Below are 18041 nucleotides of genomic sequence, written 5' to 3'. Positions count from 1 at the left end.
AATTTAATAAGGATATCTACTTAATGATGCATATAAGTGTATGTCTTATACCTAGGTGTTAATAAACTATTTATTTATTTCCATTAAAAAATTTACTTTGAAATATATGTAATTTTTTAATTTAATAAATCAATAAACATGGTAGTATTACCATTTGGTAGTACAATAAAAAAAAATTAATTCCCTGCTCAAATATGATATATTTTGTAAGCATTTCACTATTATCAGGGAATTATTAAGATGTTTTAGGTTTCGGAATATATGCAGGATTAAATTTTTAAAAATTTTTTTTGCTAATAAAATATAATACATTTTTTTGGACTCGAGAAACAAGACATTTGAACTTTTAGTCTTAAAATTACGTAAACTCACCCTTTAAAGTTGCTACTATTAATAGTCAGTAAGCACCCTATATACAACAATGGCAATTTTTATCTAAATATTACATAGACTCATTAACAATGCCGCCAACCTAATTTATCGCATCTGGCGCGCATTGCTGTCTACTACCGTTTCGAATTTGTTTATAGACACGAAAAAATTGTTTATAAATTACGCAACTTTTACTGGCTTTCTGGTGCTACCGTTTAGCCTTGGGGTTTGTTTGAGCTATTTTAACTGTAGGCATAGGCGTGCCAACATGTTTGGCTGTGTTGTGTTAGGTCCGTGTATCATTTTTTTTTTCTCTCGTGTATATATTTAATATGCCAAGATGAGATTTTATATGTGGTTTAGAAGGCCGTTTTAATTTTGGGATGTAGCATTATGTGTAAACAAATCGTTATGGTAGCGCATAAATATATTGTTGCATGGTGTTTATATGTTATTTTGTGCTAATATGTTTTCGTTTTAGTGTTTTTAATTATGTCAATTGTCTCGAAGTTTACCTTTTTTTAAAGAATCGTATTTTAGGCCCTTAGCTTAAAAAAACATTAATTTATCAGCTACAATAAACCGTTAGTTTGTGAATGATTTTTTAACATATATAAATGCCCAGGATAGTTACAATTTACCTCAGAAATATGTGACAATAGTACCATATACAAAATAATCTGGCTACTCTCACAAATCTTAAATTTAGAAGGGCATAAAAACAGTCAATCTAGGGAGGGATTAATGATAAAGTAAAACACTGAGGAAAGTGGGAATAGATGGTATCATTAATGATTATGTAAACAGTCAACAAGATAATCGTCTGCAAAATCTGTTTCTATCTCTATAAGTATTAGCGGCCACAAACAAGTGAGGATTCGGGCCTCTTTTATTTTGCTCTAAGAATTTTAGAAAAAAAAAACGGATTTTTGGGAGTTTGTTTTTTTTTCTGTTAACTTCGAACTCGTTCCAGTAAATGTCTAAAAGACAGGTTTCTGAAGAATTGGATCTGAATATTAAAGGTCATCCAGGAATTAATGTCTTCCAATATTACTTTAGGCATTTAAAGTAATTTTTATTCCAGGCATTTGATATCACTTTTTTATTTTTTCTTTATAGTAATTAAAATAATTTTTTTTAAATTTCCAGTCTTTTGAAGTAATTTTCTATATTTTTCAGTTATTGGCGTAATTTTATATCTTGTACGAAATAAAAATAATTTCTGATCCAGGCTTTTATAGAAAACTTTTATTTGATTTCAGGCATTCAATGTTTTCCATGAATTTAAAATAATCTTTTATACCTTTTACAAATTTGAGCTAATTTTTTATGTACCTAATATTTCATGCATTTAACGTAATATTTTGTTTTTCAGAAATTAAAGATATTTTTTTACGTTTTTCAGTCTTATTTTGAAGTAATTTTTGAGGCATTTGACAACAACAATTTTTCCAACACTTTGCGCTTTTTTATGGCTTTCAGGCCTGTCACGTCATTTATATGTAATTTAGGAATGATATCATTTTATTTTCATACATTCATAAATAATTTTTGATACTTTTTAGGCATTTACAGTGGTTTATCATTTTAATTTAGGTGTCTAAAACTTCATCTAACAAAAAGTTATTTTCGTCTATGTTTTTAGAGATATTTCTTCTTTTATCCCAGGCTATTAAGAATATTTTTTATGCCGTTATTTTATAGGTTAAAGAAAAATTTTAATTTTTTCGTGTTTTCAGACTAACAGGTCTTTCTTTTCAGGTCAACTTGAAGCCTTTTTAAGTTTGTCCTATCATTTTAACATAGATTCAATTATATTACATACAAAAATAAGAAACAACATAATAATCAAATATTAAAATTAAAAAGCTAAAAAATGTATAATTTAAAAACCAAATGTTTCACTTTTTACAATAAAAAACTTCTTTTCGAAAGGAACCTATAAATTACTTTCAATATTAAATAGTAATGAAAACAAACTCCAAGTCACAGGTCTCAAATTTATTAAATTCCTTCAATATTGCCTAGAAGGGCTAAAGCTAGTTCAAAATTGCTTTAAAAAAATATCAAAAAGAAAAAGGTTTCCATGATAATTTAAAATTAAACTAAAAAGCAATAAGCGAAATTAGTTTATTCACATCTAAGGTAAAGTCAAATAACGAGAGTGCCACATTTTTTGTCTACTTATATTTTTTTTCATGCTCTTTAAATTTGCAACTTTAAAAAAAAACTTTATGAATATAAAGTAAGAAACATAAAAAAATATATTTAAAAGCTTGCTTAAACTTAAACTTAACTAAACTCATACCTATTGAGACTATTTTGAATAATTATTTATTTTATTTTTTATTAATTAGAGGTACATTTTTAAATTTGAAAATGTTTTTTTTAGTTTTCGACCAAACTCTTACTGATAAAAATTAATTAAATCTAAATAAAAATAATTATGATCAATTAATTCCAAAAACGCCGGTATTACTAAGAATAAGTAACACACGTTTAAACATTTTAAAAAATCTAAAAAACAGAAACACAGAGAAAACGGTTTTTATTTTTTTTTTAATCTTAATTAAAAAATGTATCATTCTTGTATCTCTACTTATCCAAATATTTACATGATGTATTAAAATTCTTCATATTTCTTGCTAATGGGTTTTTTCTATCCAAAAGTTTATACAGTGCGGTAAAAAATCCACAACTTAATGTGTAACAAATGATTGTTTACAATTATATGATAAAACATTTTGCACTGCCAAAATTTACTATAATCGTATATACGTAGTAAGTCAGAAGTTTAAAATAACCCTATTTTGTAAAATACAGCAACCAGAAAAACCAATTTTAAATTAACAAATCCCAAAACTATAAATAAAAAAAATAAATCTTTATAACCTTTAATAAAACAAGATAATGTATGGACACAAAATATAATTATTGGATTAATGATCTACTAATTTAAGAAAATTAGGGCAAAAACGCGACGTCATTTTTAAATTGGTTACGAAAAGCTGATATAGAGCAGACTCGAAGGGCAGAGGGTAAAATTTTGCAGGATGATGTCTAGGTACAATGATCCTATTGAATTGCAAATTAAGTGTGTTAACATCGGTCCTGAAATTCATTTTTGAAACACATATTTAGGAGAGTTTAACTGTATTGTTTTATTATACAATACACATATGTAAATGAAACTTCTCTGCTTTAAATTTACCTGTCTGGTAGCAATACATTTAAGAAAATATTTTTGAAATCCTTAGAGGATTTCAAGGATATACTTCAATTCAAGTAAAGAGCTTATTCATTAAAAATTTTGGATAGCGTGCTTACAATTACACTAACAAAATGACAACTATGAGTTAGTAGAAAGGGCGAGAAAGAGCAATAAATTTGAGTGTATTCTGCATACTTTGCAATCAGCCTTTCAGACTTTACGTAGTCTACAATTTGATTTTTTAGTGCTCGTTCAATAATCTTGGACAATTTTGAAGAAGAATGAACATTTGGCCTTAAGTCATTGAATCACTTAACAATATTAGTTTTCGAAGTTGGCACAATATCAGACAGTTTCCATTCAGAACGAAATACAGAATTTGCTATACAATAATTTATTAGATGACAATTATATTTTAAAACAAAACGACATCATAGTATTTAAAAAAATATATGTATTGCCTCAGAACTAACAGCTTTAGTTTTATTTGAGTTAAATACTTAGAAACTGCAGTTTTTAAGACAATTAAAACCTCGCAGAATATGCGCCAGTAACTGGTTTTTACCTACTAACTAACCAAAATTATCTAAATCAGGATTACTAATCTAGAACTACCTTATTTAACTTTAAACCTTTAATCTTTGAACTTTTACCTCTCAATTTTTAAAATATTGTTCAGAATATTTTACTCTTTCTATTATCAAGATATTGTTATAAGACGATTTTTTTTCTTTAATTTTTTTAACTTTATAGGAACAAACAAAAGCCAAAGTTATTATTACGATTAAAATATTTGACATTATAATCAATATTATGTAAATCAAACCAGCCAGGGAACTGATTTTAAGTAATCATAAGGTCCCAGAATATTAACATTCTTTAAAATCTTATTTCTAAATTTTAAGCTTAATAAAAAAACTAATGGTCTTTTACTACATTTTTGAAATTTATATTTTATTAAACATATATTTAAATACTAGCAATCAAGCGAATTTTATTAATATTTCACAATATTTTAATGGTAACATGTAAAAGGCCCGTAACCCTTAATTCCTCTAATAGCTAATTATTCACTTTTTGACTAATCTAAGGTTCATTAAACTCGTATTTAAAGTGTATTATATGTTTTATCATATAAATAATTTTAAAATATTCTATTTATTATATATTTGGTAGCCCAAATTAACGAAATCCAAAAGCAATAAAATTTATAAGTTTTAAAAAAATCATAAAAAAATAACACACTTACTTATGTTCTGTACGAACGTGCTTTTCAATCTCTTCACAGGAACCGTTAGATGCTTTGCAACCTCGAAATGTGCACTGGAACACCACTGTCGTTATGTTCTGAAAAGAAAAATATTATTAGCAAAAAATATATTTTAATTTATATAATGTAGTTTAAATATAATAGATAATGCAACAATGCAAGTTTTATATATACTATTGATTTGCAATTTATCAATTCGAGCAGAATCAAAACATTAAACAGGCGGCAACAGCGTGCCGAAACTAGAGCCGCGCTCTATTCGGTGTAATGTAGAGCGAGCGTAAGGGCGAAAATCGACCGATTCCTTTGTCCTTGCTCCTGGTGGCCTTTGTATATATTTTAGAGTTTCGCGAGAGTTGCAAAAAGAATAAAAAAGTATGATTTTTTACTTTTTGATGAAACTAATACAACGTCGACTATATAAATCAAGCCCACCAACATTCTTTTGGGATTAGAGATCCCGTATATATGGTAATCAACCACGATGTAAAAATTACTAACAAAGCCCAGACAAACGGGGTCTTTTAATAATTTCTTTGCCTCAAATCCCGGATTATTAGTCAGACAATACCGGAGAATCAGACCGAAATGTCATGCTCTCCCGACATATAGAAGTCAGCTGGCCGTCAAGCTATAAATGTCACCGGGGGGACCCGACCTCTTTAATTTACTGCCTAATACCAAAAAGATACAAAAAGCGTTTGCAGCTCCACAATAATTTAACCAGAAAATTTATTACCCCGCTTGACGTATATGCGTTTTGCTTTACATTGTTGTCGATGTTCTATTTATTTTATTAAAAAATATATTAAGTTTTCCTGTAGTTTAATTTTGGATATAGTTTGCAAAATTAATGTTGACATATAAGTCACATATACTGATGCATCATCAGATTTATCATACATAAATACTGTAAATGCACGTAAATGAAGAGCCTAATAAAACAATACCACAAATAGAAAAAATTATCAATTAAATTTGTAATTTAATAAGAGTATTGTGAGAAAATAATTTTAACATTAAAAACAAGCTGTGCCTGAAGTGATTTTTTCATATAAGATTTCTAGCATTTTTTGATCAAATCACATCACATCAAATTGACTTTTAGCATTTTAACGCAAAAGTCAATTTTAAAAGACGATATTAAAAAAACTATATGTTAAATAACTCCAACGGTTATTGCATATCCTTGTTGTGTTAAATGCAATTTGGATCATTACTGCTAGTTTCCAAGATCTTGTACTTTTAAAGAACAGTTTTGGGTTAAAAAATAGACATTTTGGTAAGTTGCATATTACTGTAATTCCTATAGGCCTTCTCACGTTTTATCATAAGTCTGATATTTTCGTGATTTTCTTGATACTGGTCTGATTTTTTTAATTTTAATAAAATATATATTTTTAATAATTTTTGGTGAATTAAATTCACAAAAACATCCAAAAAAAAACAGAAATTAAATTTGATAATCTGTAATATAATTTTTCATACGAGAAGCTGGTATTTTGATTTTTTTCATATAAGACTTCAAAATCGACCTTCAGCAATTATGTTTTCTCGAGGGAATTTATCTAAAAAAAAATATATAAAGTTTGGAAGGCGATCATGATAAAACTATAGATGCGTTTTTGCGTCTGGCACTTTTGAAGATCAGTTTTGAGTTTCAAAACATGGACATTTTTTAAAGTTGCATATTACGGTAATTCCTATAGGTCTTCTCATATTTTATCATAATTCTTCTTTTGACGATATGCTTAATAGTGGCTTAAATATTTTAATATTAATAAAATAGTTATTTTTTGGTGATTTTTAGTAACTTAGGTTTATAAAGACACACAAAAAGAAACTAGAAATTATATTTTAAAAATATCACTTTTCCTTTTAATTTAATCTAGGAAGACTAACAATTAAAGTATCCTGTTTACATTCAAGTTCATGTTGTACCAGAAAAAGAGATTGCATTGCAGCTTAACTATATTTTTGATAAATAAATGCTATTTAGTAAAGACTTTATTTTTATTTTTCTTAGATCGAGGAGAAAACTATTCAATCAATTAAATTCCACAAATTTTTGGCAATTCTGATTTGCTATAAAGTTCCCTTCTTAAAATTGTTATCCTCCAGTTGCCGTAACTCTTTCCTTGTTATCTCTGCTACTTTTCTAATAGCTGTCTTTATTAGTTTGCTGGCAAACCCGTTCTGATTTGTGATGTTTTCTACTTCCTTGTTTTTCTATACAGGGTTTTAATAATTTATACTCTGTTGAACCCAGATAATTGAAACCTGCTTTATGAAGCACAGGCTTCTTGGATCACTCTATATATATGTTTTGGCATCATTCGAGATAACGTCGAGCCTATTGAAAGTTCTTTTTTCTGGGTATAAAACTTATCTTTGAATTCAAGTTAGAAGTTACAAAGACAAACCTTCGAAAGCTCCATCACGCCCTCTAGTAGAAGTCCAGTGCGTTCTGTAAGTGTTGCGTTCTATCTAAGTTTTTCCTTGATGAAAATAACGGATTTTTCGATGAGCACATGTGCATAAAGACTCTCAACATCAAAGCTTACCAGCTTATCGACAGGTCTAACGTTACTGGTCTGAAGAAGTTCGACAAAAAGAGGTGAATTTCGTACAAGCGGGCCTGTGTTCCGTTGTAGCGGCTGGATAATGCTCAATATGGATTTGGCAAATTTGGTGAGTTTGCGAATCACTGGAGCTGATGATCGGCCGCACAATCATTTCTTTTTTGAGCATTTTAGGATTTATAATTTTATTTATATATATTTTTATAGTATTTGTAGTTTTATTTTTATTGTATTATTTACATAAGGGAACTTCGGAGAAAATCAAGTTAAATACAATACTGCCTTTACTTCAAAGCGTATAGTATGCCATATGGCGTTAACTATCAAAGACCAAGCCAGATGGCTTACTGGACACCAAGAACTGTATATACCAAATTCTCTGTAAATGTGGAAAATCATATGTAGGCGACGCCATATGTAGAAACAACATTGGAGGAAAAGAAGATTCCTGAAAGCAACTTCCATCATGGAAAATCAGGGAATCTTCAGCCAACTGCAAGATCTAATGCGCTTTATGCATGACGAAACATCAACTAGTCATGTCTAGTATACTCGTATAAGCCTGTAGAGTAGTTGTTGTTGTTAGTTTACCCTTGATAACGGCTGGAGATACTTCCTAACTGAAACGCAGTGCTAAATTTAAGAAATAAAGACATCGACAAATATACCAACGAGAATTGGTTGGCCGAAAATGTCATACAATGTGCAAAAATTGCTCTTTAAAAGTGCTCTTTAATTTTGTTATCAAAAATCTCTAATATTTATTTGTCTAAACATTGCTATACCTCCCGTGTACAAAAGAGCTTTTACCCAAAAAACATCAAGTTTTAGAGCGTTGCCCTAAGCAAACAACAAAATAAATACCTTTTCATCGTCGCCATTAAAACCGTAAAAAAAGAGACTTTACATCATATAACCCGACCATCGAGCAAAATGCAGGAACTCTCTTTTATCTTTTTTCTTCTCGTCGGGCAAGAAGCTGAACCCAAACAAAGAACTAGCGCAAATAGAAAGAGAAAGATCGATCGAGTTGTTTTCGTTCCATTTCCTTCTAACTTGAGCATTTAGTGTTGGATCGAAGTCGTCCGCTTTTCGTGGAAGTGAATATGACGCTCATAGCCACTGGTCGATATGTTTATAGACAAAGCCACGTGCTTATGCTCCGTTGCCATAGTTTGCAACACATTTTCTGAATATATTTTGCTAGAACTACATGGTCAAGTAATAAACTGATGTAAATGCATAACTTAATTGGATATGATTAACGGTTTATTATTACATCCATTCCTAATTTATTCTGATTAAAAAGTATAACCGTAGGTGAATATATTTGTATTGACGGTAAATTTGCACAAGTTTTTTTTTAGAAAATGCTACTATAGGATCTCTACAACCTGTTTATTAAGAATGCTCCATATTAATTAGAATCCTATTTTCTCCATTTTACTATTTATTTCTACCAGGTTGATCCGGATATCAAAGGGTGTGCTTTTAGGCTGAATTTAGTTTTTAAATGCTATCATCTACTTTTTTAAATCTCTCTGTATTCAAAATTATCTGGAACAAGTCTTTAAATTTCTTTGATTTGTCTGAATTAGAGTGAAATATCCTTTTGCTTCATTTTAGTCTTATCCTGCAAATAGTTCTATAGTTTATGTATACTATTGTAAATACTTAGTGAAGCTTTACTAGTTTAATGGCAAAGCTTTTACTATAATTCTGTAATCAACTTTTCAAGGATTTTAAGTGTAAAAATTTATATTTCTTCTAAAAAGCTCTACCTTAAGGTCTATTTCAGGAGATTTGTCAGTTGCTACTGCATAGTACTAAAGCCTGTGTATATGCAATGATCTCTTCTTAATCTATATCTATGGTCTCCTTTAAACTTAAATATTTTTTAGATTTATCGAGCCCTTGAATATCTTCGTTTATTTGCAAAAAAAAACTTTAAACAATTTGCAAAATAATCTTCTAGGTTTAACAATGGACACCAAAGCTTCTTAAAGATAAAATATCATGTGACACTTGATACACACTTTATACTTTAGAAAATATAGTTCAATTTCTTTAAAGAATTTTCTACAATCATTCTTAAATCCAGAAGAAATTAATTGATCCAACCTAAGGCTTTCATCTGGAAAAAATTCACAATAAGAATTTGCACGATGTTTTAGAATATATCTAGAGAATAGGATGTTGTTAAGAACGGAGTCACAGACATGAGTCTTTAGGCAAAATACTGTTAAAAGAGCTCAGAGATAGACAACGCTTAGTGTTAGAGAGTTTCTTGAAAATGACATTAAAACCGAAATTACAATTTAACACCAGTTATGTTACCCGAACTATGAGATCAAGAGTTTTAGAAAATCAATTTTTTCTGCTGATCACTTCTTACGTTAGGCTTATCTCAAGCTTCATACTAAATTACTACTATATATATTTATTTTTTTAAATGGGTTACAGGGTAAAATACGTAGGCGCTCAAACCAAAACCTGCTAAAATAAAAAAAACTTAGAGAGTTTTTTTTTATTTTGGCAGTTAGAGGTTAGAAAAAAACATAAACTTTGTCTCCATACCAACTGCATAATCCTAAGAATTATCCCATTATAAAATTTAGCTTAAATTAAAATCAATATACAATCTAAACCGATTGGCATAACTTAATTGAACACGACTAGCCGCTTATCTTTAATCTCTAATTAAAACGTTCTTTAAAACAAGAAAATGCATACAATGCACATTTTCCATATTTACGAAACTGGTTGTTACCTTGACACACTTACCCCGTTATTATGGCGTTATTACAGAAATCGCGAAACTAGCGTGAAAGGGATATTAAAAGAAATATTCGAGGAGATTTCTCAATTTCTGTGAAGAATCGCCATACGTGGGCCTTTAATAACTTGATTATTTATTGTAAGAAAACTATTATTGCTTGCATATGAACGTTACGAAACTACTGTATAGATAATTCGTAGGCGAAAGTCTATAATAAAGTGCCATCGTTTTTGGGTCAATGTTAATGTGTTAATTTTCAGTTTCATCTTGTGTTAACACGATTTTTGTTTGCTGATGGTGGTTTTGTATACAGTTATTGTTTGTTGTCATGAAAACTAAGTTTTCAAGTAAAATTAATCACAGAAAACTAATTCAATTGGTTTCACATTATTTATGTACAGCCAAACTCAATAATGTGCTTATTATTTCCTATAAGTTAAATAATAGGTGTTATTTGAGTAGTAAATTCATGGCTTCCTACTATTAATTGTAGACTCCCTTGATATAATATAAATATTGATTTAATTATGTGTTTACTGGCTTAAATCATGTTTTAATTAAATTAAATAAGTGACCTAATTTAAATATTTTTTTTATTTTACATTATTTGTGAAATTCAAAGTCAATAATGTACTCATTAACTCCAATACATGTGTAATAGGTATTTTTTGACCATTAAATCATTGGCCTGGCCTCCTATTAATTATAGATTTCCTTGATGACAAATTTCAAATTTAATTATGTGTTTATTAGTTTAAATTGTGTTTTAATTAAAATGAACTCATTTCAATAAAAATGTTTTTTGGTTTCAGTTTATTTATGTAAAATCAATAATAAACTTATCTTCTTTCATTTATAAAATACTAAATCCATGAACTAGCCCCCATGGTCAAGGTTTACGTTAATCTGCCAACGTTGTTTACCAGATCTCTTATGAATCTCTTATGGATTTCCTTGGACTAGTTACGAGAAACGCTTATTGCAAAACTTACAGATAGTTCATATATTTCTATAAATGTTTTCTTGACAAGTTACATTAAGACAATCAAGAGGTCATGCCCATAAATGTCTTTTGGTAAAATATCCTGGATTCTGAAGCAAGCGATTGACATGGAACTATTTACGATTTCATTTGGACTATGGATTTAGTTACGAAAAGCTCTCCAAATAAAGAATATTCATAATTTTTGCTATACTAAATATTCATAATTAAAGTTAATTGTTAAGCTACTAAAGAAATGGAAAGATATAGAGTAACAAAGATATGAGATGAATGACATATTTTCCGTTTATATAACTCCCTCATTCGTCAAAAATGACAAGCATTCAAAATATTGGTTTAATATCTATGGGATAGAAATTGGAATGTACTAAATATTTTGTAAAATTATGTCTATTTTTTAGAAGTAATATTTTGTTTAAAAACTAAAAAAGAAATTAATATGTGAATGCATCACATGACTCATCTATTGGCTTAAATTGATTAATAATAGGAATATGCTCTTTCCACCTTTTTTTCTTAAACTCTTTAAATTTCAAAAAAATACCGTGCGACATATCCATTTAAATTATGCATCCTAAAATTACAATCGATTATAATTATTATTGAGAGAATCAAAAATTGTTTTTAAAATTCAAGTATAATAAAAATTGTAATAATCACTTGTTGTTAATTATGACGTTTCTATTATTTAGTAGTAGTAATATTTAGTAGTTTTCTCTAGTAATCATCAAGATATTTAACAAAATCGGGTTTATAGCTATGTCAAACTATAAATAATGAATCAAATTACATTGAATTTAGTTAGTAAGGAAAATATCGCTTTTATATCTTTTTAATTTTTTTAAAATAATTTATAGCTGAAATTTCAAGGAAACAATTTTCTTTTACGCATTTTCCGTTATGAAATATGTAAAAAGTATACATATTAAGGGTCTATATTAAGATAAATATTAAAAAACTTTTTTTTTATTATTAAATAAAAATCGGCTGATGTTAATATCGACCTTTTGATGATTTACAAAAAATATAAATAATGATATTTTTACTTTCAGTCAGAATGTCATAGTAAAACGTATAAGACAACATATTAAAATTTTAAATAATTTCTTTACAATTTTTTTTTCAGAACGGTTTATTTATCTTATTAGTGACTTTAAAGACTTATAACTCAGAAATCACTGAAAACCTGTATTTTTTTCTTTAATACCTTGAAGTACATTAACATATTTATTAAAGCCAAGATTTCAAAATTTTTACCAAAAAAAATCAGTGAGAAAGTTGGATTTGTTTTTACATTGGTTTTAACGCAATAACAAGTTTATCGCAAAGTTACTAATTTTAAAGTAAAAAATTAGTGAATTTATTATTTTCGTTGGCTACTCTCATCTTAACAACGGCTTAAAATCTGCTATGTTGATCTAAAATTTCTAAAATGAATTATTTTAGAAATTATTTGTGTCATCTGGTCATTCTCAGGACAGTCAAATTGGATAAATTAATCTCTTAATATCATGATGAGTTAAAAAAAATAAAAAAATGTAAAAATATTAATAAACAGTTACAACTGTTTAACAGTTACATAACTGCTAAATAAATGTATATTTAATGCCAAAATGTTAGAGAAAGAGGTTGAACAACCCTATTTAAAGGTTCATCATTTTAGGTTAGTTCAGATAAATATCTTTAGCTAAGACCAAAAAAAATTTGTTTTGGGTCGTTTTCTAAAGAAAAACATGTTAAATTATTTATGGCCATTTTGAGGTTATTGACCTAAAATGCACCTGTTTGACATGCAAAATTTTTTTTTCACATTTTAAAAACTTTGATTTTACACCAAACGTCTAAAATTATGACTTCTAAATAAATTTACTAAAAACTTAAAATTTTAGTAATCAATGTAATTATATAAAATGTGTGAATTTTATAATAATGAATCGTATACCTTAAGTTATGCAAAGAGTTTGGGAATAAAAAAAAACATAAAAAAACAACAATCATATTAATAATCACCAAGTTTTGACTATACAAGGAAATTTTTATGTTACGAGATACTCTTTGAAATTATATGGGAATTAAAAATAAAGGAGATATGGTTATTTTAAATTATATTATAAATTAAAAAAGCCCCTGTGTAAATACAGTTTGTGATACGAAAATAAGCTAAAATCTCAATAAAAGCATAGAAACTATTTATCCCAATAAAGCGTGCAATCCGTTTAAAATAGCGTCTTCGGAGTAGAAGAGTTACGATGAAATAAAAACACTCACAAATTAAAATTTTAAAGAATAAAGTTTTTGCAGATCTATTATCCTTCAATTACCTTAGACTTTGTTGGAATTTTACCTCTGTATAAAATGTAGTGTTTGTGTATTAACATGTTAGATAAGTAATGTTAATTGGAAAAATTGAAGATATTTCACAGTCTTTTCATCACCCCATAATTAAAAACAGGTTAGATCAAGACAAATCAACATTGGATTTCAGGTTGTCAGGTCAAAAAATCAGGTTTTCTTTATCGTTTTTTAAACGAAGAAGCGTTTGGTTAATAAATATGGGGAATTTGTGACTTATAACCTAAAATGCACTTATTTGACATATATAAATTTGATTATTATAATATTTTAACTATTTACTAATTTTAAGAATTCATGTGCTTCAAGGGATTCATGTCAATCATTAACATAATCTTGAAAGTTTTGTATAAATTATTTAAAAGTTACTCATCTAAATTAATTAGGGACAAATTAAAAATATAACGCAAAATTATCAAAACATTCAAAATTTTTGAAATCAAAGAGATAACTATAAATAACGAAGTCTGAAAATATTTAAAGGATTTTGTATATCGCGTGCATTTAGGTTATGCATAGAGTTAAAATTAATTTTATTTTGCTCAAATAGGCTTTAAAAGCAATAATTTCCTTACATTTTCCTGATATTATTTAAAACTCTTACTCTTAATATTTAAACTTATTTTTAGCTTTTAATTTAATGTAACTGCTACTCCTACGTAGACATCACATTTAATGTTAAGGAAAAGGGTTTTGACCACCGCATTTTAAGGTCAGAATAGGCCAGATTAACACCAAATTTCAGGTTAAGTCAGGTCAAAAAGCAGGGTTTCTTTGGTCATTGTCTAAACGATAAAAGATTTAGATTATCTACTATTTGACATTTATTTGACATACATATTTAATTTTTCAACATAAAGTATTCTTATTAAAAAATACTTTTATTATTAAAATGCTCGATTTGTATTTGTAAGGGGGCTCAAATAGCTGGAAGAATGATTTATTGGCAATAAAGTAATATAAATTTTTGTTTTTATAAAACCATTGGAGGAAAAATAAATCCATAATTTCCGTGAACATTAACGAAACGATAGGTCCAGTATTATGAAATGGTGTTACTGGCACGTGAACTAACGGCACAACATGCATTTCAAAGTTGTTAACATATTTTAAAGGCGGATATCTATGTATCTGGTTTTTTCTATTAAATTTATACCTATATTTGGTATAACTGTAAAAAGGTTCTTATACGTGATCAAGGTTTTTATGCAGCAGCAAGTTTTGGGTCACGGCGTCTTACGGAGATTCAGAAAATTTATTATACTGGTTTTGTAATTTTTTTTTTCAAATAGAGAGTTTATGTTTTTGTGACGGTATATAGTTAGACCAGACAAATAATTTAGGACCCTTAAACCAACACCTGCTTTATCATAATAATTTTCTTTACATTTTGTCTCCCTACAGATTCTACCTATTAAAAACCCTCCGCTAATAACAAAATGCCCTTTCAGTTGTTACCTAAAGGGACGAAACCCAGCCATTGTTTGTCCTTGAGCTTGAGCGCTCCCAGTCAGAATAAAAAATGGGGCTGGTAATCTTCATCTCTCGCTCTATCTGAATGGATATACGGTCTCCGTCTCTATCAGGTACACAGTTTAAAATTGTACGTTTTTCACCTGTTGAAAGATTGGTAGGAGTGCATTGGACCGTACCGCAGGGGCGGAGCGGGATACATTTCACACAGGCACACATGGAACACGTGTTTTAAATGTCAATGGTTAATTAAGTGCAATGGCACTTTATAGTTAAACATGAAATAGGGAGACATTTTATAAATGAGCCTGACATCGAACTGATAACAAAAAATAAAAAAATATTTAAATTAAAAATGAAAACAACTTAAAAGCTTTTTACAAAAGATAAAAACAGGAATATGAATTTTAATATAGAATATGTATAGAATATATATTCTTAATCATAGGAAATTTAATATTGAGATTTATGTTCCAGCACTACGTAAGGATTCCTTGCTATAACACGAAATATAATACAAATATCGGTTTTGCATCCTTTTCTACTTTTGATACTTATAAAATTTTTAAAAGATAGCCTATATCATATCCACTTAAGTTATGCCACTTTTAGTGCTAAGTTCAAATCCGTTTGTTTTCCCTTAATGATGATTAAGTTTCTTAAATAGTGAAGATCATTTAATCGTTAATCCTATAGTTGATTTATCTTACTTTTATAATTAGCTTTCGAATTTGACCTCGAAAAAAAAGGTAATAAAATGTGAAAAATAAACACAACCTGAAAAAAAAAGATTTAAAATTTTCTTTTTAATTTTTTACATGTTATTAATATTTAACCAATTATGAAGGATTTTTTTTATATTTATAAATATGAGATCCTTTGTTAAAAATGGTAATACATTTAAGACTTTATAATAGGCATCATGAATCATACATCATAAATTGATTCTGTCATCCCAAGAAAATAATTTATTTTCCATCCTTTTTTTCCAATCCAAGATACCTAAACAACCCAAAAACTTTATTCAAATATTTTTTAAATTAAAATATTTCGGTTTAAAGCTGTCTTAAATTTTCATTATTTAATAAAAAGGAATTGTACTTCATTCCGTCGTTTCGACTTTTAAAATCTTATTCTTCGGATGCATATATTTGATGAAATTGGTTGTTACAGTAGATATTTAAGTATGAAAATGATTCTGGGTCATTGTCTTGATCATAGTTAACAACCAAAACATACGCATTTCATGTCCATTAAAGTAATGATTTTTTAGTGCTTAGCATAAATCCATCTTGCTACTCCATTATGACAATTAACAACCCCCCAAATTAATCATATAATCATTAATCTTTCATCACCATAAATGCACTAATATATCGAATATCAAAACATCTATTAAAACGTAACTCTACACGATCAACTCCCTTCGGTATTGGAAACGTTAACAGTGCATATCCGTCACCATCATTGATATCCAATAACGTGTTAATCAGTGACATATCGAAATCACCCGCGTGCATAAATAAAATACATGCATGTAATAAGTTTGGAAGTTAGGGGCATCGAATGCATAGACCTGCCTGAACCCAGCGGTGACGTCACTGACAAAGAAGTGCCTTCGGAGAGCCTAAGAAGGAAGGGGACCCGGGTTATTGAACTCTCAATGTTTACATCGCAATAGGGATGGCCCTGAAGTGCAATGCACCAAGCGCAGTGTTGTCGATGTAACAGTTTTTCTTATTTTAGTTTGATTGAATTCAGCTTTATCAGATTGAGATATCAGAGGCAAAAAGTTGTTCTATGGCCCAACAGTAGGCGTCTTTCTTCACATCAGTAGTGAATTTTTTAGGTTATTTTCATCCTAGCTAATTCAAGCTTCCCTAACTTGATTTTACTAGTAAATTCCAACCTTTCTCACTTACCTTTATTACATTACTGTTAAACGTTTACGCATTAAATTATTATAATAATAATATGCGGATGATACCAATATTAACTTCACCTTTGGCAGAACAGGCTCAATCTACAGACTCACCTTAACGAAATTTTATTCTTTTATGTATGAGACAAATTCATATAAGCGCAGCTTAGTGTTGAAGATCTCTAGAAAAAAGACAACCAGGGAAAATTCCTGGATATAATCTTCACCTTCAGGTTTTCTTAACACCTAAGGACACAAAGTCATTGTAAGTAGCTGAAGAGCTCAAAGAATGCTGAGTGAGTCAATTGGAAAAAACTAGTAGAACGGTAAAGCATGAGTTAAAGATAAGTTCAAAAGACATGAAAAAGTATTTCTTTATCATAGTTTTTAGGACACATTTTGCTTTAAAAAACTGTTCAATCCCAGAAATCTTAGCTTACAGGTCTAGCTGTTCTAGACGAATATTGAAGCTTGTTTTAATAATTTTATTATTACTATACCTTGATATAATAATAATAAAATTACTTAAATTATAAAAATCAAAGTCTTTCATAATAGTTCAATAAGAGCAATATCAAACAGCAACCAATTAGTATGTAAATCCAGAAAGACTTATCTCAGTACTAGCGTTTTTTGGAACCTTGATAGCACCACTTGGCTTAATCAATCTTTCAATTATCCAGGTTATGCAGGAAAAAATAGGAAGTAATCATCTCCATCAGATTTTTCTGAGGTTTAAGTGAAAAAAGTTAAAAAACTAAAAGGCGTGAAGTTGTTACGCTAATATTTAGCTTAAGCTGAAGAAGCGTTGGAAGTGTGTAATTATTCTGAGGAAGCATCTTAAGCTTTTCATTTCAATGATAACTTTGTACTTATAAAGGAGAGTTTTTCTCGATAATTTTCTAATCCGAATTAGAGCTTGACAGCACAATGTCGCTTTGATAATGCACCCGAACCATCCAGGTAAAAACCGGGATAACCTAGTGTTTCTTTGAGTATGTAGTACATATTGGTTCACAGGGATCAATGTCACATTGGTTCAGGAATCCAGAGATCGTATAAGAAAAATTTCTCAAAA

General features: G+C 28.7%; 1 protein-coding gene across 1 annotated transcript in view; it reads right to left on the bottom strand.

Moving 5' to 3' along the window:
• LOC126735560 (zinc finger protein 395) overlaps positions 1-18041 on the bottom strand; it is a 176779-nt gene that overhangs the window by 13765 nt on the left and 144973 nt on the right. Inside the window, exon 5 of the mRNA XM_050439594.1 lies at positions 4833-4930. Coding sequence (XP_050295551.1) covers positions 4833-4930 — 98 coding nt within the window. The remainder of the gene's footprint in view (positions 1-4832; positions 4931-18041) is intronic.

The sequence above is a fragment of the Anthonomus grandis genome, chromosome 4 (genome assembly GCF_022605725.1).
Source record: "Anthonomus grandis grandis chromosome 4, icAntGran1.3, whole genome shotgun sequence".
Classification (NCBI taxonomy): Eukaryota; Metazoa; Arthropoda; class Insecta; order Coleoptera; family Curculionidae; genus Anthonomus; species Anthonomus grandis.
This window is presented reverse-complemented; position numbering and strand designations above follow the sequence as displayed.